We start from the raw sequence: 23,175 nt of genomic DNA, 5'->3' as shown, positions 1-23,175 counted from the left end.
GCATCCAAACTTCAGACGCTACAGTGAGGAGCGGAAACTAATATGTATTCATTCAACAAATACTTAAAAGTCTCTACCCGGAGCTGGGGACACAGTGGAGTATAAAGGGATTAAGGGGAAGACGGCAATTAAACAACTCTACCCCGAGCAGGGTAAGTGCTATGTAGAAACATAAAGCACGGGGGTGCTATTTTATTAGGGTGATGACAAGGCGGTATCTGACCCCCTGCCGTGCATGATTGAGAAGCGTTATCTCCTTTAACTCAAGCCTCATACAACTCTCTCTGGTGGGCATCCCCAGTCCTGCTTAACTTTTTGATTTTTAGTTTATTTGAGAGAAAGAGACAGAGCGCGAGCAGGGAGAGGGGCAGAGAGAGAGGGAGACACAGAATCCCAAGCAGGCTCCAGGCTCTGAGCTGTCAGCACAGAGCCCGACGTGGGGCTCGAACCCAAGAACTGTGATATCATGACGTGAGCTGAAGTCAGATGCTTAACCGACTGAGCCATCCAGATGCCTCCCAGTCCTCTTTACAGACGAGCACAAGAAGACTGAAAAAAGCGGATACTTACCAGCTCGGTCCCTTATTTGTCACAAGGACTTAGGGACAGTATCTATTTCACTTGCACCTTCATTTCCTCATCCCTAAAAGGGATAGGAGAGCACTTACTCGGGCTTGCTGCTGGAAGTAAAATACTTGCGAAAGAATTGGGTATACAGTAAGTGCTCAAAAAATAGTAGTTGTAAGGAGGAACATAAATGCCCCTCCCATTTTTAAGGACCTCATTATCTGACACAGAAGCAAAAAGATAACCCCACCAAAGCAGCAGATAATATCCACACACAAACCGTGCTGACTTACACCGCTGTTTCCTCTAACAGGCCCATCCTCCTGACTGATTTCTACTCATCCTTCAAAACCCAAGACAAACATGTCCCGTTTGAAGCCTTCCCAGTCAATCCCAGCGGTTAACTCACCCACCCCTGTGCCACCATTACACCCACTTCCAGTGGAAAGAAGTCTTTCCAGTTTGCTCATTCATTCAACAACCAGGTCTGGAGAGCCTACCACTTGTCACACACAATCACACGCCACTGCAGATACGTGTGAACGTATCTCTGGGCTCCCCCCATTGTACAACTAGCCTCTGTCGAGCGGCAGAAGCAATTACCTGAGTGTAATTCAAGAGAACAAATGAATCAACAAAGGAGGCCATAAGAAAAGTAGACAAAATGGGTGGCCCAGCGGAGAAAACAGGATTACAGAAATTCTGAGCAAGTTAAAAATACAAACCACTCACTACCGACAAAGCCACAAAAAGCACTTGAGAACGAGCTGGTCTGTGAGGGACAGAAAAGATCTGGAAGACAGGGAAGGAAGGAAATGCCAACTCATGCTTATGAATGGAGAAAGCCAGTCCCAACCGGCTGTTAAAAATAGTAAAGTACAGGTACATACATCTGTCTTTATGTAGATGCATAAGTATATCTGGAAGGATAGATACCAAACCTCTTCACAGGAAAGATCTCTGGGAGGGGGACACCTGTATTTTGTATTCTGTCCAGTGTACATTTTATATATATGTATTATTTAATTTCTTTCAAGAATATATTCCTATTTATATAACTTAGAAAAAAAAATGGAAGTAGGTCTTCCGAAATTCAGAAGGCAGAGGAGCAAGGCCCTGCCACTAGCATGGAGATCAAACGGAAGGGGCAGAGCTCTGTGACCCAAGGGCCATTAGTAAGAGGCGAGGAAGAAGGTGACAGCCAGGTCCTGCTTCAGCATCCACGAGATTCTTTGAGCAACAAAGCTAAAAAGACATCAGCACTGTATCAAGGTGTTGGGGCCAACAGATGGCTGTGGACCTTCCTGTAACGGGAAAGAGGCGATTCCCATTAGAGGCTACACGCCCCCATGCCGCCACAGGCAGGGATACCCCAGGACAGCAAGAAGAAAGCCACTTGCCCAGAACGGAAATAAAAGCCCAAGGGGACCTGAGGTTTTTCCAACTTCATCAGAATTGTTGGCCAAGTCAGATCACAAATGCCCCGCTAGAAACACCACTCAAATCACAACCCCTCATTTTGGTGTGGACAAGCCCCTTGAGTATCTGGGAGAAAACCACTCGAATCCTGGTCAGTAAAATCATTTTCCTCAAAAATAAGCGCAGCAGCTCTGCAGTCCCCATTGGCAAGGGGGGCGCTCAGGCAAGGGGGGCGCTCAAGAACCCCATGGATTCCAAGATGACGCTGTATATCAAGAGGTCGTTTCCAAACGAACAGATCAAGGGAGGCAATGGCTTGGCTTTGTGCCAATTCATCAGGAATCCCTTTACTGAGATGCATCTGGTTCCAATCCAATCGCATAATCTCCCGAAAGAAAGACAGCAACATATCCAGCCATCATCAACTCTGGATCCCACAAACCAACTAGCCAGAGACTCAACTTGCAAGAAACACAGAGCAAAAACACCATTTGTTTTTACGGGGAGATTACATAAATCTACTTCAAGAAGACGGGGAAAGCTTCCAGAGCCAACTGGAAGATCGTTTTGATGTCCAGATGCCACTCAGCTCAAAGTGTTCACTGCCCAACACAGCAGCCCTAAATTTATAACGGGCCAGGAAAGCAGGAAGTACAGATGGGCCTTTATTTTTTAAAAAAAGATTATAAAAATTAGGAAGAAACCTAAAAAATAAAAATGGAGAAAGTCACGTGTAACTGGTAGGGAAGGGAACTCTACCATCACAAAGAAAAATTTATTAAATTAAGGCATAAGTACATCTAATATATCTAATTAGAGGGTTTGTACAAGTGTAATCATGTGGTTCTGTGTCCTCAGAAATACGGTGTTAATGTAACAGAAATAAAAGAAATTACATTAGGGTTTAATGTCTTGGTCAGAAAGATTTATAAGGCAGGGTGGGGACAGACTAGAGCAGGTTGGGGAGGTCTGCAAAAATGAGTCAAGGACAGTGCTTCATTCCCACCACAAGGGACAGAGGTCCTGGCCCAGAACAACCCATACAGGAGTCCCACTGGAGGCCCGAATCACAGGAGCCCCTTTTCCGTGCTAATGACATCGTACTGAGAAACTTACAGGCCGATAAAATACACAACAGTGGGGAGCAAAGCAACACAAGGTCCTTTTGTGGGAGGCAGGAGTGGAGTCCGGGAGCAGCTTCCGCAGAGGGCAGAGTGAGGTCACAGCCACCCCATTAGCCAAGTAAGAGCAGGCCTTGCTGGTGCCAATCACGTGTGTGTGTCGCCAGCGCAGGACTCTGCTTCATCCAAATGTGAACTTTCGGGTCAGGTGGAAACAAACAAGGAAGATAGGCTTGTTTCAGAAGGACTTGGTAGAGAATCCAATGGGGCACAGTGCCTGCCTGTCAGCACGGGAGCATCTTGGCTGCCAATTCTGCTGGTGGAGCTGTGGGCAGCAAAGGCGAACGAGCCATTCGCAAAGCTGTGCTGGGGAAGGGAGAAAAGGTAACAGGGGGGCCAAAAGCCTCCTTGTAATTGTGGCTTCTCTTTCTTCAGAAGCAGTGGCAGGAAAGGTGCCAGAGTCAGACCTCTGTCCGCGTAGACCTCTGTCTCCAAGCCAAGTCACAATGCACGTCACAGAGAACATATTCTCGCCTTTGACCTCGTCAAAGCCAGAGCCCCTTTCTTCCACGTCTGCCACCTCCCTGCAATGGGCCCACACTCTATGTAAGACAGACACACAAAACGTGAGCGACCCATAGGCAGCCTCAGCCAGGGCAGCCAGTGCCTCTCTCAACGCACAGCTGACATCACTGTGGAGCACCAGGTGTCTAAGTCTGGACTCTTCTGCACCTTGCCAGTGTTTCCTGGTTGCATCCATAGGAGACCAGCTTCGGGGCAAAGCTTGCACGTGCTGCATTTGCCAACAGACACAAAACCCCGATCGTCACGAAAATGTGCTTTCAAAGTTCCATACCCGTATGTCCTGGGTAGCCAGGTACTGCCCACCTGGACCCCAAACTGTAGCCCCTCGGGGCTCTCCTATGGAACCCAACTACCAATGGTGGTGAGCAAGCCAAGCATAAACCAGGGGCAAGAGTTTAACCTGGGCACATGTGGGAACACAGACTGGCGATCCGAAGAACCCTTTGCTTTAAAGCCAAGGAGCGTGCGATCACTCAGGGTCTGTGCCCATGGGCAGAAAAAGATATTGGACTGAAAGAGGGGTTTTGATTCTGGGACACAGAGAGGTCTAAAGTGGGTTCTGCAATCATCCTTCTGGAGGATTCTGTGTCAAAAACTAACATTTCTAAGCTAAGCCTCTATGTGCGAAATATTTTTAGTAGCCTCTCTTAAATGGCACTTTTAAAAATAATCTCCTTCAAGACGGTAGACGATTAAAACACCAATGTCCAAGTGCTGAATTTAAAAGCCTCTTATAATTTGGAACTCAACGTTTAGAGCTGCTGTGGGGCAGCAGACAATTTGGTACTTGATCATTAGATATTCTGCAAGTGCCGCCCAGCTGAAAAATATATTTCTTATTAAGCTTCTGTACTTAAATAGCATCAGCCCACAAATGAAAGCATTCCCTCTGAAGGTTTTAACGATCCCAAGCAAGTCCCAGGAAGCATTTCATTTCAAAGTGAGCCATATTAAAAAACTTGGGATGAGTTTCTTTTTTTTTCCGCCATCGATCTCAACCTTGAATTTTAAATTACTTGTCTTGCTCTCCCACCAGGCACAGTCATTTCCACAGTAGAGGAAGGGTGCCCTGTGGAGACGCCAAGCAGCTTAGAGCAAGGATTAACAGCAAGTCTGTTATCCTGCAGGATCCAGGAAGGCACCTTGGATAACCAAGTATGGTGGTTAAGAGAGTGTAACCATGGATCCTACAGGTACGTGGTCAGATTTACACATCATACGCTCCGGGAGTGACTCCGGTGGCAGCCCAAGGAGAGGCACGTGAACACAGACCCATCTCAAGAAAGCTACCAGTCTGCGTGGGAAAGGAAGTTCAACACAAGAGAGGGGAACCGTGTTGCAGCAGGCAGGAAGGGACAGTCTGCAAAGGCTTTTGGGAGCTTGGTCCTAAGGTATACCACCACACAGGGGCCCTGTGCAGAACACACAAGTCGGGCAACAAGGAAGAAACGGAAAGGCTGTGAGCTTGTCGAGCCGCGCTGCAACGCACAGCAGGCATCTTCCCATCACCAGGCAACGCGAACGCTCACCCAAGGAGAGAAAATGGGAAGGAGCGGGGAGGGGAGAGACAGAGTGAGCCGGCTGCAGAGAAGGGTTCAGGCATGAGCAAGAGACAGACAGGCAGACGGAGACCAAGCACACGCAGGAAGTGGGGTTGGGAGGTCAGAGAGAGCCAGAGATCGAGACAGGCAGACGGAGAAAGAAAGGAGCAGACAGAGAGAAAGAGAAGCAGGCAGCAGAACAGCAAGAGAGAAGCGCAATGGGACAGAAGAAACAGAGAAATAGTTAATCAACCAGACAGAGCAGGAGAGAGAAGGTAATCTGAGCGAGAATAAGAAGTGCCAGCTCCTCGAGAGCACCTGTGCAAGAGGCCCCGAGTGCCAGGGTTCAGCGCTGCTCAGGTGACCGAGGCCCCGGCCAGCTGGGGTGAGCGGAGAGCCAGTCGGAGCCGGGACCGAAAGACCCCGCTGCACCCCACAGCCACACAGCGTCACTCCCTCCCCTCCAGCCCCTGCACCCTGCACGCCCAGACAGGCCCATGAGACAAACCGGGCTTCCCTGATCCCCTTGCCAGCTGGTGCGTGGGTAACGAAAACGGTGTGTAACTGGGCCCTAACTTTCCCAAATGCCTTCCTCCAAAGACATCTTAGAAAAGATGCTCCTTGGGGCGCCTGGGTGGTTCAGTTGGTTAAGCGTCCGACTTCGTCTCCGGTCACGATCTCACGGTTCAGGAGTTCAAGCCCCACATTGAGCTCTGTGCTGACAGCCTGGAGTCTGCTTTGAATTCTCTGTCTCCCCCTCCCTCTGCATCCCCCCCCCACCCCACTCTTTCTTTCTCTCTCTCTTTCTCTCAAAAATAAACAAAAGACCCCAAATAGCCAAAGTAATATTGGAGAAAAAAACCAAAATGGGAGGCATCACAATCCCAGACTTTAGCCTCTACTACAAAGCTGTGATCATCAAGACAGTGCGGTACTGGCACAAAAACAAACACAGAGACCAATGGAATAGAATAGAGAACCCAGAAGTGGACCCACAGTGTATGGCCAACTAATCTTTGACAAAGCAGGAAAGAGTATCCAATGGAAAAAAGTCAGTCTCTTTAACAAATGGTGGTGGGAGACCTGGACAGCAACATGCAGAAGGATGAAACTAGACGACTTTCTTACACCATACACAAAAATAAACCCAAAATGGATGAAGGATCCAAATGTGGGACAGGAAACCATTAAAACCCTAAGAGGAGAAAGCGGGCAACAACCTCTTTGACCTCAGCCACAGCAATTTCTTGCTCGACACATCTCCAAAGGGAAGGGAATTAGAAGCAAAAATGAACTACTGGGACCTCATCAAGATAAAAAGCTTCTGCACTGCAAAGGAAACAATCAACAAAACTAGAAGGCAACCGACGACGGAATGGAAAAAGATATTTGCAAATTACATATCTGATAAAGGGCTAGTATCCACAATCTGTAAAGAACTTAACAAACTCAACACCCGAAAAACAAATAATCCAGTGAAGAAATGGGTAGAAGACATGAGTAGACACTTTGCCAAAGAAGACATCCAGATGGCCGACAGACACATGAAAAGATGCTCAACGTCATTCATCATCAGGGAACTACAAATCAAAACCACACTAAGATACCACTTCATGCCGGTCTGAGTGGCTAAAATGAACAAATCAGGAAACCATAGATGTTGGAGAGGATGTGGAGAAAGGGGAACCCTCTTGCACTGTTGGTGGGAAGGCAAACTGGTGCAGCCACTCTGGAAAACAGTGTGGAGGTTCCTCAAAAAATTAAAAATAGACCTACCCTATGACCCGGCAATAGCACTGCTAGGAATTTACCCAAGGGATACAGGAGTGCTGATGCCGAGGGGCACCTGTACCCCAATGTGTAGAGCAGCACTTTCAACAATAGCCAAATTAAGGAAAGAGCCTAAATGTCTATCAATTGACAAATGGATAAAGAAGATGTGGTTTATATATACAACGGAATACTACTTGGCAATGAGAAAGAATGAAATTTGGCCATTTGCAGCAACGTGGCTGGAACTGGAGGGTATTATGCTAAGTGAAATAAGTCAGTGAGAGAAAGACAGATACCATATGTTTTCACTCATATGTGCATCTTGACAAACTTAAAAGAAGACCATGGGGGAGGGGAAGGCTAAAAACAGTTACAGACAGGGAGGGAGGCAAACCATAAGAGACTCTTAAGGACTGAGAACAAACTAAGGGTAGATGGGGCGTGAGGGAGACGGGAAAGTGGGTGATGGGCAGGGAGGACAGCACTTGCTGGGATGAGCACTGGGTGTTGTATGGAAACTAATTTGAGAATAAATTATATTTAAAAAAATAAACAAACATTAAAAAAATTTTCAAAAAGATGCTCGTTGGGGAAATGATCTTGGGAAATAGTGCATGTAACGCACGCTGTACCTACCCCCTTTGGAGAGCGGGGAGGCACCATTGTGGGAAGTGCTACAGCAAGGAAGCCCAGTGAACACGCTCTGATCTAACATTTTCTGGATCCTTCCACCACTGCACTCCCGTCTTCTAAAGGCACCAGCTTTGCATGCCCTCTGAATCAGTGTTCTGCTTTTGGGAAACTGCCTTCTCTAGATTCCAAGTTTTCCAAAGAGCCCTTTCTGAGATGAAGATGAAGTGATTAGTATGCCTTAAAAACAAAACAAAACAAAAACTACTTGGATGTCCAGAATGAGCTGGAGACAAGAAAGGGACAGATTCATCTTGCAGGTAGGGAGTGGGCACCACAGAGGAACGTGGATCTTTAAAACCACCCAGTGTGTCGGGCCTAGAGCACATCAGACACTAAATTTTGCTTGAAATGAAAAAGCAAAAATGAAAGAGGCAGAGGCACGGTTTGAAAAAGGAGAAAGGCCCGGATTTGCATTGGGTGCCACCGCAAAGCCATGTGCCTCAGGCTGGGTCATAAGAGCTCCCTGCATCTCTGTCAGCTTGTGTGACCCCTGGACCTAAGATACACATTACACAGGGCTGCTGTTGCGGGGAGAGGATGTGAATGCCGCCTCAAGTCACACACACTGGGCCATTTCTGACGCCTGGGTGGAGGGGGCAGATGCAATTAAAGGATGCTCAGGATGGAGAGACAGAGACCCAGCGCAGGAGCAGAAGAAAGAGAAGAGTAATCCAACTTCAACGACGTGAAGTGAGACCATGTCTGCTCCCCCAGGGGGAACGAACCCCCACGTGATGACTAGCTCAGCCCTAAGCTTTCCCCTCTAATGGACCCGCACGCCTCAAAATCTTACAAGGCTCTACTTCCCTGTCTCCATTTATTATTCAAAGCAGGAGCTGTTCTCCCAGAGAGCTCTCAGGGCTGTAATCAAATCCCACTAAAAGTGGAAAAAAAAAAAAAAGAAAGAGAGAAAAGAAAAAAGAAAAAGAAAAAACTCCGGCATTCATTCACATCTTATACCAGAGGGGGAGAAAAGAATAATGAGCAGTGTCCTAAAAATACCTACATTCAAAAAAAGAAAACGAAAAAACTTCAACCCCTAATCCCAAACTCATTCTTAAAATAAGCAACTTGGCTTCAAAGTCTGTAACATCACAAAAAGGTAGCAGTGGGAGCAAACTATGTCCCTGCTCCTATCTTTGAAAACAACCATCCGGGCCACACACTCCTCCTGAGCTCCGTGCAAACGAAGTTCTCCCTCAGCAAACGCTCAGCAAGCACCTACTACGTGCACGTCGGTGCTAGGCACTGGTGATTTGGACATGAAAACGGGTCAGGCCACCGCCACGAGCCCACGACCGAGCGGTTTTACTGGCAGCCTCTCCACGAGCCGCCCAGGGGAGCCATGTTATCCCCGCCTGATACAAGGGCCAGGTGGGGCTTCCAAATACAGCAAAACCAGGGCTGCCCTTGACACTCTGGCAGTGTAGGAGGAAGTCAAACCCAAGGTGAGCAGAGAGCCGGGCCGAGTGGAAATGAATGCAGGAGAGCCTGAGCTTCCCAAGGTAGATGCTTCTCACAGAGGCATAGAAGGCTCCAGAACTGAAGCTGAGCTTACAACTTCCTCCTTCCTTTTGCCCCAGTGGTCTGACTCTGGGGAGGTAAGCAGAGCAGACCCAGGGCAATGACAAGGTCAAGCGTGCCCTGGGGACCACTGCTCAAATGGCCAGCTCTTCCCACAGTCTTCAGGCCCTTAAATGACCTCTCTTCTCTCTCCTCCCTGTGTCCAGCACCACCTGCCCCCAGGAAAGGATCCTGTGACAGTCAGAGCTACCTCTGTGTGAATGGATGCCACTGCCCTGAAGGACATTCAGACAGGAGACAAAAACATGGCAGGGCAGAGAGAAGGTGGGCTTACACGTCAAAGGTTCCAGGGAAGTCTGGACTCCAGCACTTCCTACTTGGGACTTTCATTCATTCATCTGATGATTCACTCAACGAGCCAACCCACATGAACTCAGCACCTACTGCATGAATCACTGGGCCCCAAGCAAGCAGGAGACATAGAATTTGCTCTTCCGGAGCAGGGAAGACAGATAACAATCAGTGACAGATCCACATAGAATTACATTAAGAGAAGAAGGGAGAGAGGCTTGTAAGCATCATACTCTACAGGGAAAATGTGACCTTGTCGCGGGCATCAGCATGGTTTCCTGAGGAAGTGAGGAGTTGATATTGATGGTTTGAGGCCTGAGCACAGAGCATTATTCAAGGCAGAGGGAACAGCAGGAGCAAAGGGTACATAGAACGAGGAAGCAAGGGCCATGGAGCTGAAGACGACCGACAGGCTGGAGGCCCACCACTGTGGGGCACCGTAACGAGGTGGCAGGTGGGACCTAAACCCTTCTGTACTTCCGCTGCCAGATTTATAAAAGAGGGTGACACCCCAACTTGATTCACAGGCTTCTCTCCAAAATTAAGTGAGGATGAACACGAAGACCCAATGTGTGCCTGACACACTGTCAGAACTTGATACATCGTGAGCTGGTGATGGATGCTGGCCCCCCAGACGGGTTTCCTGCAATGAGGTCAGGGAGGATGGAAGAAGGGGGTGGTCCTCCCCAGTGCCTTGGAAATCTTCCAAGGCAAGGTTTCTGGGGATCAGCTGGCTGAGCTAAGTCCCATAGACTGCCCGACAATCTTCTAATCCAAAAGTAGGATTTCACAAGAATGTTATGCTAACATTGTCATGGAAGTAAAAACGAGAAACAACTCAATATCCATCAATAGGGGCCTGGTTAAATAAATTATGGTATTGCCAGTTTAAGGGAACATGACATAGTTCTTCAACAGAAGAATGAGGTAGAGCTACATGTAAAATAAAAAGATCCCCCCCTGCTAAATGGGGCTGGGGGGAGTCCTATACGGAGTCGGCAGCTAGTTACGAAAGCATGGAGGACTGTGTGTGTGATGCCCCCAGGCATCCCTCATCTCTGAAAAGACAAACCCAACACTGGTCATTGTTAGTGACTCCAGGCAGAAAAACGAGGGGGCCAGCGACAGGAGGAAGATTCACTTTTCACTAAATGCTCTTACACTGCTTGACTTTTTAGCATGGGTGTAACGAGATTTGTCAAGAGTCCAAAAGTCTTCAAATTTCAATCGTTTAAAGCAAAATCCAGTCTTGCAAGGCAGACAGAGCCCCCACTTCTTGCTGTGGGGGCTTGGCTGAGTTACTTCATGTCTGAGCCTCAGGTGCTGCTTCTGCAAAATGGTGTCATAATGGTAATCACCACTGAGGTCGGTGAGGATTAAATGAAGGGCTAATACTTTAGAGGTATTTAAATTTGAGGTATACATCAATTACTCAATAAATGTCACCTATTAAAATCAGAGTTGCTTATTTATAACAACTGGTTAGTAGTATTTGTCATTCACACAGAGAATAATGCACCGAAGGTGCACTCTGAAAATGCATCTGCGGCGACAAGAGCCACCTATCTTTCTTTCAGCATAAAGGACACATGACAACTCCTATAGGATCCGACCTACACTAAGGAACGGGAGCCCTCCTGGGTCTGCACCTGCTATCAAGCCCCCTCCAGTAAGGTGGGCCATGGAATATGCCAGGACCCCTTGCACTGGGCAGGGATATGGGAGACACTTGCCTGCACCCCACACCAGTTCCGCCCACACTCTGAAACACAAGTCAACGCCGGGAGTTCTCCGTTACTACAACCCCACTGTCCTTTCTCAGCTACGGGGTCACAGATGCAGTAAAATGTGAAGGCACATTGCCGAGGTCTTTAACATGGGGCACAGCTGGGAAGGACACGCAGAGGGACCTTGGGATCTTGCTTGGAAGGCTGATGGGTAACACAAGGGAAGCCCCCTTACTTGTTCCCCCAATTGCCCAGAGTTGGTGGAGCGCAAGAAAGAAAACAGACTTTGTGATTAAATCCAAGTTTGAATCCAGCTCCACAACATACTCAGAGATTCGGGGACCTCTCTGAGCCTCGGTCAACCTATAAAACAAAGATGATATCAACTGCCACAAAGGGTTCTTAGTGCACAATAGGTACTTACGAAATGTGTTTCCGTCTTAGGAAAATGTGCCTCTCCCTAATGAAAGAGCTCCACAGAGATCTCGTACAAATCTTGGACTTGTGAGGAGCGAGGGAAACAAACTCTATCAGGGATGCACCACAGGGCTTTAAGCACAGGAGGCAACATTCACACACTGGCATCAGAGAAACAAAGAGGGTCTGGTGTGAAGGTACCTCCAGTGGTGCCTTCCCACATCGATGCCTACGTGCAACCTGACTGGAAGGACAAACCGCCACCTGTGAAAGCAAGATGTCCAAAAGAAAAAAAAAAATCAAACCTGAAACTCATCAAGACTCTACAGTTAATGACCAATTCAAAGGAAAGGCAAAGGACAGAGGAACACGGTAAGGATCACCATAGGGTCACAATCAACAAAATCCTAAACAGGAAAACCTAGAGTTCAAAGGGCCAAGTTTGTCAATAGTGGCAACACAAGGTGGTGAAGGGAGGACTATGGAAGGGAATATACAAATTAAGAGGCTTCAGAGACCTATCACCCAACTGCAACGTATGCACTGCATTAAGACCCTGATTACAGCAGATAAATCAAAAACATTTTTTTCAGATAACTGGAGAAAATTAACCACTGACTGGATATCTGAAGACACTAAGGAATTATCACTGATTTTTCAGGTACGATAATCGTACTGTAAATATCTTTTAGTGATAAATACTCAAATATTTATGTCTGAAATAGTATCATGACTTGGACATGCATCCAAATAATTTGAGCTGGGAAGGGATTGAATTGAGTAGGAATGAATCAAGAATGACCCAGAGCTGATTACTGGGAGAGCTGAGAGACGGGGTTTCATTAAATGATTCTCCCTTTCCCATAGGTTTGCAATTGCCATTTTATTAAAAGTTCGTAAGCCCGAGGCTGGTAGGGAATATTCACAACGTGCGTAACTGAAAAGATATGTGAAGTACTGTTAGAAATCAGCAAGAAAACACACACACAGCCCAGTAGAAAGTGGACAAAGACTACAAGTCACAGAAGGGGAAGCCAAAATAACCAGGCAGCAAAGGTCAAGAAGGCCCACCCCGCTCGTGATCAGAAAAATCCCAGGGAAACCACCTCACACCCAGAAGCATTCGTAGAGACGTTCAAGTGTTGGCAGGAACTCCTACACACTGATAGAGGGATAATCAACAGGTGATAAACAACAACAACAACACGGATCTCAAGGAAACATTTGCGTAGTGGAGGCAGGAAGTGCTAATAAATGGCCACTAAGATAGTAAAGGGAGACAAGCAGAAGCTATCCATCTCCTGATAGAAAACACCACTCCAGCGACAGGAACGATAGCGGGAAAATTAAACCAACATCCAAGTGCCCAGACCCAAGTGCCAAGTTAAGAAAATAGAGGCAACAGAGGGGCGTGCGGAGTAACACTGTAGAGGTGCGATCTGTGAGTCTCAGGTGGTGACACGACCCGGTCTTCAGCAGACACGTGTTAAGGAAAAGAGAGTTGGAGGACTCCACAGATGAACAGAAACATAAGCGAGTGGTTCAATCCAGAGACAAAGGGAGCACAGCACTGGCTGGCAAGGGCTGCAGGAGGGAGGAATGGGGCGTCGGGGTAGAGTGGGGCAGAGGTTCAGCTGGGGAAGATGAACACGGTCAGGAGACAGACGGTGGTGTGGGCTGCACAACAACGTGAATGTACCTAAAGCCACACAACTGCACACGTCAAACTGGCTAACATGGTAAATTTTATGTCGTATTTTACTAAATTCAAACAAGGGTTTTAAGAAAAAGAGAAACATAAAGGACATAACCAATTACAACACGTGGACCTCATGTGGATCCTAATTTTTAAAAAGCTATAAAAAGGTATGGAACAGTACGAAGTATGAACACTGATATTTGATGGTATAAAGGAACTAATGGTCACAGACAGGGGACGATGGTAATATATTCATGGTTTCCTATTTCTAAGATCTACACGGAGTTGTATACAGATGAAGTCACACCCAGTATTTGATTCAAATTAATACAGAAGGGAGAAGCAGGTGCGGAACTTCAAACAAACTGACCTCGACTGAGGACAGTTCTACTTCACAGGGATACAGGACATGCTTTAAACTTACCTGCCTACCTATGGGCATCTGACATTTAACATGATAAAAGCTCTGAGATGAAGAAGCTATCATAAACGTGCACAGGAGGATGAAACACTCTCAGCATCTGGGTTTGTGACAGCTAAGTAAATGCAAACAACCCAAATGTCCAATAAAACACGACGGGATTACAAATACTGTGGTACTGGGACACCTGGGTGGCTCAGCTGGTTAAGTGGCTGACTTCAGCTCAGTCATGATCTCACAGTTACTGAGTTCGAGCCCCGCGTCGGGCTCTGTGCTGATGGCTCGGAGCCTGGAGCCTGCTTCGGATTCTGTGTCTCCCTCTCTCTCTGCTCCTTCCCCACTTGCGCGCTCTCTCGCTCTCTCTCAAAAATAAACACTAAAAAATGTTTTGAAAAAAAAAAAATAGTGCAATACGTTGTTCAGTAGAGAACTAGAGTCAAGAAAGTGAATGAACTAGACGAGGACTTCGTAACCAGGGTGGTTTGGCCCCTGCCCCTCAGGAAACGTCGGGCAATGTCTGCAGGCCTTCTTGGTCACTGTAACAGCCTGGAGTGCTGCTGGCCTCCAGTGGGTAGAAATCAGGGGTGCTGCTAAACACCCAGGATGCATAGGACAGCCCACAACAAGTAACTACCGTCGCCCCCCCCCTTATGTATCTGCGGGGGATACATTCCAAGATCCTAAGTGGATGTCTGAAGCCATGGACAGCACTGAAGCATACACATACTGTGCTTTTTACTACACATGAATATCTATGACAAAGTTTAATTTATAAATCAGGCACAGTAAGGGGTTAGCAACAGAAAATACCTGAATAATTTTAGCAATATACTGTAATAAAAGATGTGAATGAGCCCCTCTGTCAAAATCTTACTGTCCTGTACTCCCCCTTCTTCTTGTGATGATGTGCGATGACCCAAGGCCTAAGTGACGGGATCAAGGCGGGTGAGTGATGCAGGCATCGTGATGTAGCATGAGGCCACCGCTGACCTTCTCACAACTCACCAGAAGGAGTGTGGTGTGCTTCCAGACCACAGGAAGCAAAACCACGGCTATGGGGGGGACTACCGTTAAGTGGCCCCAAGTATCGAGAGAGCCACAGTTTAAAGATCCTGTACTAGATCTTTGTGAGACAGTCCTCAAACCACAAAATTGAGTTAAAAACCAGCAAAAGCAAGGGGCCACGGGATTTACACAGTAACATCATGTAGGTGAAAGTTAAACAGAACCAAGACTGCTTATTGCTAATTGAAACGTATGTATGTAGCAAAGTATAAAAATAGGAAGGAGAAGGCTACACGCCCATTTCAGAATATGGATTATGGGGTGCCGGGGCATGAAACGTTACAAAGGGGGGCTTCAAATGGAACTGGTATCATCGTGTTTATTCTACCCCCTTCCATCCAAAGAAAACCAAGCGTAGTGAAGGTTAATGCACATGTAACAGCTGGACGCTGGGTACACGGAAGCTCACTCTGGCCATCTCTGTACTCTTCTTCTACACCCTTGACACAGTCAACAATGAACAAGCTGAGGAGCAGGGTTGGGGGCCGCGGAGGCTGGGCAGACAGACCGACACAGCAGGCAGGAGGGCAGGGTTGGGACCTTCCCGGGGGGGGAGCACTCACCGGCCCACGCAGGTCGATGAGCTCCTGCCTCATCTGGGACACGAGGGCTTCCTTGGCCACCAGGGCCCTGTGCAGGCGCTCGTTGAACTCAATCAGCTCGCCGTGCATCTCCGCCACCTGGAACACACAAGCACCGAACGGTGAGGCTCAGAGGGCTGACTCCCCTCACCCAAGTCACCTGTCCCACCTTCTCTGGTCCTGTCACTTGTCAGCAAGGCACTGGGAGGTTGGTTGGGCTGGAGACAGAACGCCACTCACCTGTGAGTCGTGCAAATCCACCTGTAAGGTGAACACGTCTTGCACTTGGTTCATTCTAACACTACAGAATCTACGGTCGACCGTTCACGGTCAGGACGGTGCTGTTATCGGGTTATTTGGGGCCTAAGGTTTTTCTCCTTCGTGGACACTTTCCTAGCGAAGGCTTTCTTGCTTATCTGAGTTGGGCCTGCCAAAAATCACGCTGCTGATGGTACAGCTGGACTGACTGACCATTTCTGTTCCTCAGGAACTTGGTTCTGAAACCCGAGAAAATAGAACCAGAGCTCAAAGCGATGAGAACAGTAATGATGACAGACAGAACTGCAATGGCACAGCTACCCCTCAGTCACTGCTTAGTCAACGCCAGGAAATCCTTTCCACACGCTGCTAACATCTTTGCTACGCGGGCTCTATAAGGCAGGCGTTGTCATTTCTGCCTTACAGAAGGGAAAGGCTGTCACAGAGTGGAAGAAGCTAGCTCAAGGTCATACCGCTAATGAAGGCCTGACTCCAGGACCCTGGCTCTCGACCACTGGGCTACCTGCCACGATTCTACCACTTCTACCGTGCCCCACGTGCAGCCCACTTGATGGTGGCCCACAGTGAGCCCTTGAATTGTTGCACGTTTATTCAATGCCCCCAGCTCATCCCAAAGAAACAGAAACAGAGGTTGCCACAAGGTAGTCTATGATTGATGTACAGAATCAACAACAGACCTTTCTAGCTATTTGTTTACAAAGATGTCTTCCTGTAAGGCCAAAACATTAAGTAATTTCCCTGATTACATGAACAATCTTGACCGGGCTTAAAATCAAATTCAGCTATAATTTATTTAAACTTTTTAGAGAAATGTGAGACGTCCTCTTGCCATGCTCTTCAGGAACATTCAAAGAAGAATCTTGCAAGTATCTTAAAGAGAACCCCTCTCCAGGGCACCCAGGTGGCTCAGTCAGTTAAGTGTCCCACTTGGGCTCATGATCTCATGGTTTGTGGGTTCACCCTACACTGGGGTCTGCACTGGTGGTGTGGAGCCTGCTTGGGATTCTCTCTCTCTCTCTCTCTCTCTCTCTCTCTCTCTCTCTCTCTCTCTCTCAAAAATAAATAAACAACAACCACAAAAGAGAATCCCTCGAGAATGGAGATGTCAGGAGACCCTCACCTAACCCTGTCTCCCTGCTTTTCCCAAGAGATGACCTCCTCCTACATACCACAGACTGCAGCCAGGTACTTAGTATAAACACTAGTCAAGACAAAAATATTACCAGACCATTTGTAATAAGTATTATATATGAAATATAAAACATACCATCAGAATAAAGAAGGGATCTAAGGACGCCTTTGTGGGAAAAGAAAGGATCATTAACCTAAGTCCTGATGCCTCAGGAGGAGTAAAGAAGGGCCCCCCTTTTTTTTCTATTTTTTTTTTGATACATCGTTATATAAAAGGTAAAAGGCATAAAAGGAAATACACAAGATATTACCATTAGTCAAGGGACAGATTTTCTTTCCATTATTTCTACTTTTCCTTACTTTTTAGTTTCCTGATAATGAACACTGTTCCATTTACCAGCAGGTATAATCACTTGGGCTCTTTAAAAGAATTAAAATTCTTGGCCTGAAACTAAAGGCAGCCGTGGTACAATCAACATGAAACGTACCGAGCTCCCGATCAAATTCTGAGGCTTCCTTCGACTTGCTGTGTGAACCCCCACCCTGTCCACGGTGGCCCCCGTCTCTCAGGTGCCCACCTCTTTCAAACCAGTGCGACATGCACGGTGAGAAGGGCCGGAAAGACACTGCAAGTCCCATGCAATTAACAACGGGAGAGTAAGTCAGGGAGCCCCTACCCAGGGTCCTTGTATATAGACCCAAAATTAATGTTTCCCCGTTGTCTTATCCCTTTTGTATTAAAAAAAAAAAAAAAAAAGCTTAGGATGGTCTTCTTGTGGCCTTTCACAAACACACACGGTATCGCTAATAATGCATGTGTGGATCCTCCACACAGAAATCACGTAAATCCCCCATGAGCCTCCTCGGGCCTAAGAATCCGTTTACCACACAGTAAACAGGAAACTGTGACACAACTACCCATATCACTGCTAAATACCTGCCAACGTGCCCCCACAAAATAGAGCTTTAAATAAATGCCACTGTCATTTCCAAAGCAAAGCAGGGCTTTCGCTTTGTTTTTGTTTTGCTTTGTTTTGCAGGGGCAGCCAGAGTGTTGAAACAAATTTTCCATAAATGCATAAAACATCGACACATCCCAGCTTCAAAGGGTATTTATCACGAGCTGTTCTCTTCTGCAGCCAGAAGAGTGAGTTGACCGTGTCAGACGAAGCTTTCATTTCACTAGGGAAGGAGGCAGGGGGAAGGGGTGGAGATCCAGGGGAACAGAGGAGACAAAATCTGATGCGCTCATTTCGAGCAGCCATGAAAACTACAGAGCTATTCAGCCAGGCTCTGAAACTCTGAATTTCTGTACGAGAGATCCCTACACACAGGCACTGAGACACACAGCTTTCGTCTTCCACAAACCATGCCGAGCATGCTGTTCCGTGAGTACCTCCTTCCAAGTCCAGTATAACTAAAAATGGATTCAAGTCTCCCAGAGCCTCCAGACCAAGCGGAGATCATAAAAACGAAAGCAGGAAGCTCAAGCACTGCCTGCTGGAGTTTTTATTAGGCTCTGAGGGTGCTTACAGGTCCCACCTGACCATTCCTGATTTTCAGCAGCCACAGAAACTCGCAGGGAATGGGGAGGGAGGGACATTAAGTAGCTACCCTTCAAGTCCCTCCTCTACCAAGCAGACCCAGTGATCTTCCCAAAGCAACATCTGATGCTGTCACCTGCTGTTTAAAACCTTCAATGCTTCTTGCTGCCCTGAAGATAAATAAAACCCAAACACCTTTGAGATCTGGTGCCGGCCTCTCTCTAACCCCCCATCGCTTGCCCCCCCACCTTTGGCATCTAAAGTCACTCAGACCCACAGATCTACATCCCATAAACGCGCTGAGCTCTAGGAGGACGCCCTGTAGACAGGGAGGAAAAAGGCACATTCAGCAGAGGAAACTTCAGGTGCAAAGACCCCGAAGTTGCTGGGGTGGCGTGGGCAGCTGAGACAAGGCAGTTAAGGGCTCAGATTCCGGTGCAAGATAGGCCTGCGCTTGATCACTTACAGTCAGCTCTAGGGCACATCACTTAATGACGAGGAGCCTAGAGCCACTCACCTACGAAATGAGGGTTCAAAACCATACCCACTGCATGGGGCCACGGAGCTGCTGCCTTGAGCGGGTGCACTGTGTCTGGGCATGGTGAGCGCTCAGTGAGGGAGAGCCGGCCTTCCAGGATGGGTGATGGCATGGAAGGGAAATAAAGGAAAAGGATGCCTGCTGAAGCTGGATACAAGGGGCCACACGTGCTCTACCAAGGAGCTCAGCTGTGGAGACAGACTCCTTGTCCCCCACTGAGGCAACGTCACCAACAGAATTGCTAACCACGTGTCAGGCCCGGTTCCACGTGTGGTGGGGGGAGGCAGGTATGTCATGGGGTTCACATCCTCCAGGTCAAACAAACTTACAGCTCAGGGAGAGAGAAAGACTGGGGAAGAGGACAGGGTGTCAGGGAAGGCCTCCCCCAGAGAGAACAAAGATGGAAGGTAGAAAGACTCAAGAAGTGTTAAGTCACGGGCGATCTGGCAACATCTATCCAACTTTTACATCACTCACCTGTGACCTGGCACACCTCTGTTTGGGAGTTATCTGGTGCCTCTACTTGCCCCTGTGCCCAAAGCACCAGTTTAACTCCAAACAGCTGGAACCCACCTAAATGCTCAACCACATGGCTTGATAGACTTCACCAGGCTCACCTCCTATCTCCCACCTCCAGCCCCTGGCAGACATCACTAGCTGCTTGCTGCACTCCTTCCTCAAGAAAACACTCAGGCAGCCATTACCAACCGATCAGCATCTGGGTCCGTGGGGGACCCCTGCTTGGTATCCCTGGCCTAAGGGATGCGGGAAAGTGCCATCAGGAAGGTGACATTTGAGTCGGGCTTTGGAAGACGATGCCTTTGGAACGTCAGGGGACTGAGCAATCCATTCCAGCTGGAGCATCAGAGAAGATGATTTCCAAAAACAAAGTGGCTGTGAAAAAGCCTTTAAGTCTGTGAAAATCCCAGGAATTATCATAATTACCTGCCAAATCATGAAAGAATTATAAATTTTTTTTAAAAAATGCCTCTGGCATTTCCTTTGATATCAGAATGCTCTATCTAATCACATTCAGAGCAAATCATGCTTCTCCCTCCCTCAGCTACCTGATTAGACACTTCCCTGATGAACGACACCAAGACACCCCCCAAATGTTAACAGCAACTGAGGCTGTTCTGGTCACACCCCCCCCCCCAAGGATCCAAAAACATTCACTGAGAGGTCTCAGTGTCCTAAGTTTTATCAAACGCACAAGCTCTTCTTTGGTCCCATGTACACAGGCTGCAGGCAGGGTTTGAGAACCTCTCTCTGGGATGAGGACACTGCACCTGCTCAGTGAGGACCAAGCACTGGCCAGCGCCCACCTGTCTGCATCGGCTTTTGAGCACCAACTGCATGCCACGCCTCTTCCAGGCAGTTACATCCTTCCGTTCACAGGATCCTCGCTCCGCCCACATGCCTCCTGGAGGCCGGGTGAGCCTTCCTAAAGATGAGCCTCAGGCTCAGAGAGGCGGGGCTAGGGGACTGAGTGTCAGTGTCAGAGTCAGAGTCGGGAAGCAGCAGGCGGGAAGGCCCCTGTCTGCGCTCTCTGCGCTCCATCTGGAGCTATGGTAGAAAGCTGTGCCCCTTGAGGGTGAAGGAGAGGAGCCTGCCCCACGGGGTAGAGGGAAGCAGGGCAGTGCGGGCCAGAGGCTCCCGAACCAAGCTGATCATTAGCCACTTGGAGGGTGTTTGAAAAATACAGATTTTGAGAGGGCGCCTGGGTGGCTCAGTTGGCTGGGTGGCCGACCTCGGCTCAGGTCATGATCACACTGTCCATGAGATGGAGCCCCGCAGTGGGCTCTCTGCTGACAGCTCAGAGTCTGCAGTCTGCTTCAGATTCTGTGTCTCCTTCCCTGTCTGCCCCTCTCCCTATTTGCATTCTGTCTGTCTCTCTCTCTCTCTCAAAAATAAAATAAAATAAAATAAAAAACATTAAAAAAGAGAAAAATACAGATTTGGGGGCCTCACCCTCAGAAATTTTGACTCATTGGGAGTAGGAAATCCAACCAAGTACTTTTTGAAGGCCCCACCAGCCATGATGTTCACTCAGTTCTGGCAGCTGCCTTCAAAGTCACACACAGCGTATCAACTGCAGTTGGGCTGGTCCTGACTTGCAGAAAACCTAGCTTTTCAGCTCCTATTTGCAAAACAGCAGTGTCACGGAAGCGTCTCCACTTGTCGGCTGTCCACTTCCAACTCCTTGCGGGGGTGAACCAGGCCACGAGCCAGAGAACAACTACCCCAGGGCGCTAAGAGCAGCAAGTGGCACGCGCAGTGTGGCGGGTGGAACGCTCAGAAACGGTGCAGTGAGCCTGCGGCAGGTGCTACCCAGAGGGGTCCGTGAACCGGGGCCGAGATGTGGAAGGGGGACCGTGGGCTACCAGAGTGGGACTAGGTAAGAACAGAAGTTCACAGTAAAGAGCTAAAAATATTTGACACAGTTTCATATTGCAATGCAATCCAGGAATTCCATAGATTTTCTGGGGGGTTTTTGTGGGGGGGGGGGTGTACATAGGTGTCAGTCTGCAAAGAATTGGAAGTTTAAGAAAAAAACCCAGTTCTGCCTTGCATTAATAATTATCAGAAACAATGATGAGTTAATGATAAATGAAGCCCAACTATGATCGTTTTTAGATGATATTTGAATTCTTTAAAAAGAAAGAAAAGAAAAGAAAAGAAAAGAAAAGAAAGAAAGAAAGAAAGAAAGAAAGAAAGAAAGAAAGAAAGAAAGAAAGAAAGGAAGAAGGAAGAAAGGAAGGAAGAGAAAGAAAGAAAAAGAATGAACGAACTGGGATGCCTGGGGCACCTGGGTAGCTCAGCTGGTTAAGCATCTGACTCTTGATTTCAGCCGAGGTCACGATCTCACAGTTCTGTGAGTTTGAGCCCTGCATCAGGCTCCGGGTGCTGACTGCGAGGAACCTGCTTGGGATTCTCTCTCTCTCTGTCTCTCTGCCCTTCCCCTGCTCGCATGGCCTCTCTCAAAATAAGTAAACTTTAAAAAAACAGAGACAGAACCAACACTATCAACTGTCAGTCTATCAGATGGATATGCGTTTTCTTTTTCAATTTTATTTTGCAGCAAGAGGGAAAGAGGGAGAATTTCAAGTATGCTCCCTGCCCACCTCGGAGCCTGATGTGCAGCCCAATCCCACAATCCTGGGATCATGACCCGGACGGAAATCAAGAGTCGCACGGTCAACCGAATGATCCACTCAGGTACCTCTGTGTTGTTTTCTTGTACAGTGTCACTCTGGGCTTGAAAACTAAACAAATTTAGGAAAGTTAACTAAAATAATGAGACCCATGCAGACCCAGCCCAGGACACAGGTCTCAGAAGTTCTGGGGAAAGTATAGCTGCCATCACTTTCTTTGACCCCCGTGTGTTGAACTTTTCCTACAGTTGCCTGATCATGCCCATTCTCCAGGGGAGGAAGGTGGGGCTCAGGAACTAAGTAACAAACTGTCTCAGGTCACAGAGTTCACGAGTGACAGCTGAGACGAACTCAGTCATCCTGGCTCCACAGCCCACAGTCTTTCCATCACGTGACCCTTCAGGCGATGGATAAATTAGCCAGCAAGAGCAATATTGTGACCGTGTGGGGACAGAGGAAGCCCGGGCTGAGAAAGGCTGAGAGCCCCGTGTAAGGGCACAGGGCTTATTCCTACCAGGGCCACAACTCTAGACCCGGTCTCCTCCTCCTCTGCCGGGGCCATGAGACTCCCAAGGTGGGAAATGAGGGGGCATTTTGGACAGCGACCGTGGGGAAGGGGCGTCAGGCTCACAGGGCAATTCCTCGGCACAACAGCTGCTCTAGCAGCGCTTTAGGAAGCACCTCATCGATGCCATGGCTCCATGGGAGGTGATGCTTTCACTTGGAGTTTCATAGCTAAGGAACCTGAGGCACAGAGAGGATAATCAGCACCTTGCCCATGACCACACAGCAAGCCGGCTGCATCAGAACCAAGATTCAAAAGTTCTGAGTCCTCCTTTTGGACTCTCCCCCCTGCCTCTCCCTCCACCATCACCAGGATGCTAGCGCAGTCTCAGCAGCATGGGGCCACCAGGAGTGAGGGACCCGGACCCAGGACGAGAGCACCGGCACACTCACACCCCCCAGGGACAAGGTGCCGTCACACACACCCCCCCCCCCACCCCGAAGAACAAGCACCACCAGACACACACCCTCCAGGAAAAG

General features: G+C 48.2%; 1 protein-coding gene across 4 annotated transcripts in view; it reads right to left on the bottom strand.

Annotated features, from left to right (window-relative positions):
• The window catches only part of SNX29 (sorting nexin 29), a 496,622-nt gene that overhangs the window by 159,346 nt on the left and 314,101 nt on the right, over nucleotides 1-23,175 (bottom strand). For all 4 annotated transcript variants that reach the window (XM_027043227.2, XM_053213859.1, XM_053213858.1 and 1 more), the window contains one exon: nucleotides 15,467-15,583. In XM_027043227.2, the coding sequence (XP_026899028.1) occupies nucleotides 15,467-15,583 (117 nt within the window). Of the gene's footprint in view, nucleotides 1-15,466; nucleotides 15,584-23,175 lie in introns of those variants that run through there.

Source organism: Acinonyx jubatus, chromosome E3, assembly GCF_027475565.1.
Source record: "Acinonyx jubatus isolate Ajub_Pintada_27869175 chromosome E3, VMU_Ajub_asm_v1.0, whole genome shotgun sequence".
Lineage (NCBI taxonomy): Eukaryota > Metazoa > Chordata > Mammalia > Carnivora > Felidae > Acinonyx > Acinonyx jubatus.
The sequence above is the reverse complement of the archived record's forward strand: the minus strand, read 5'-3'. Positions and strand labels throughout refer to the sequence as shown.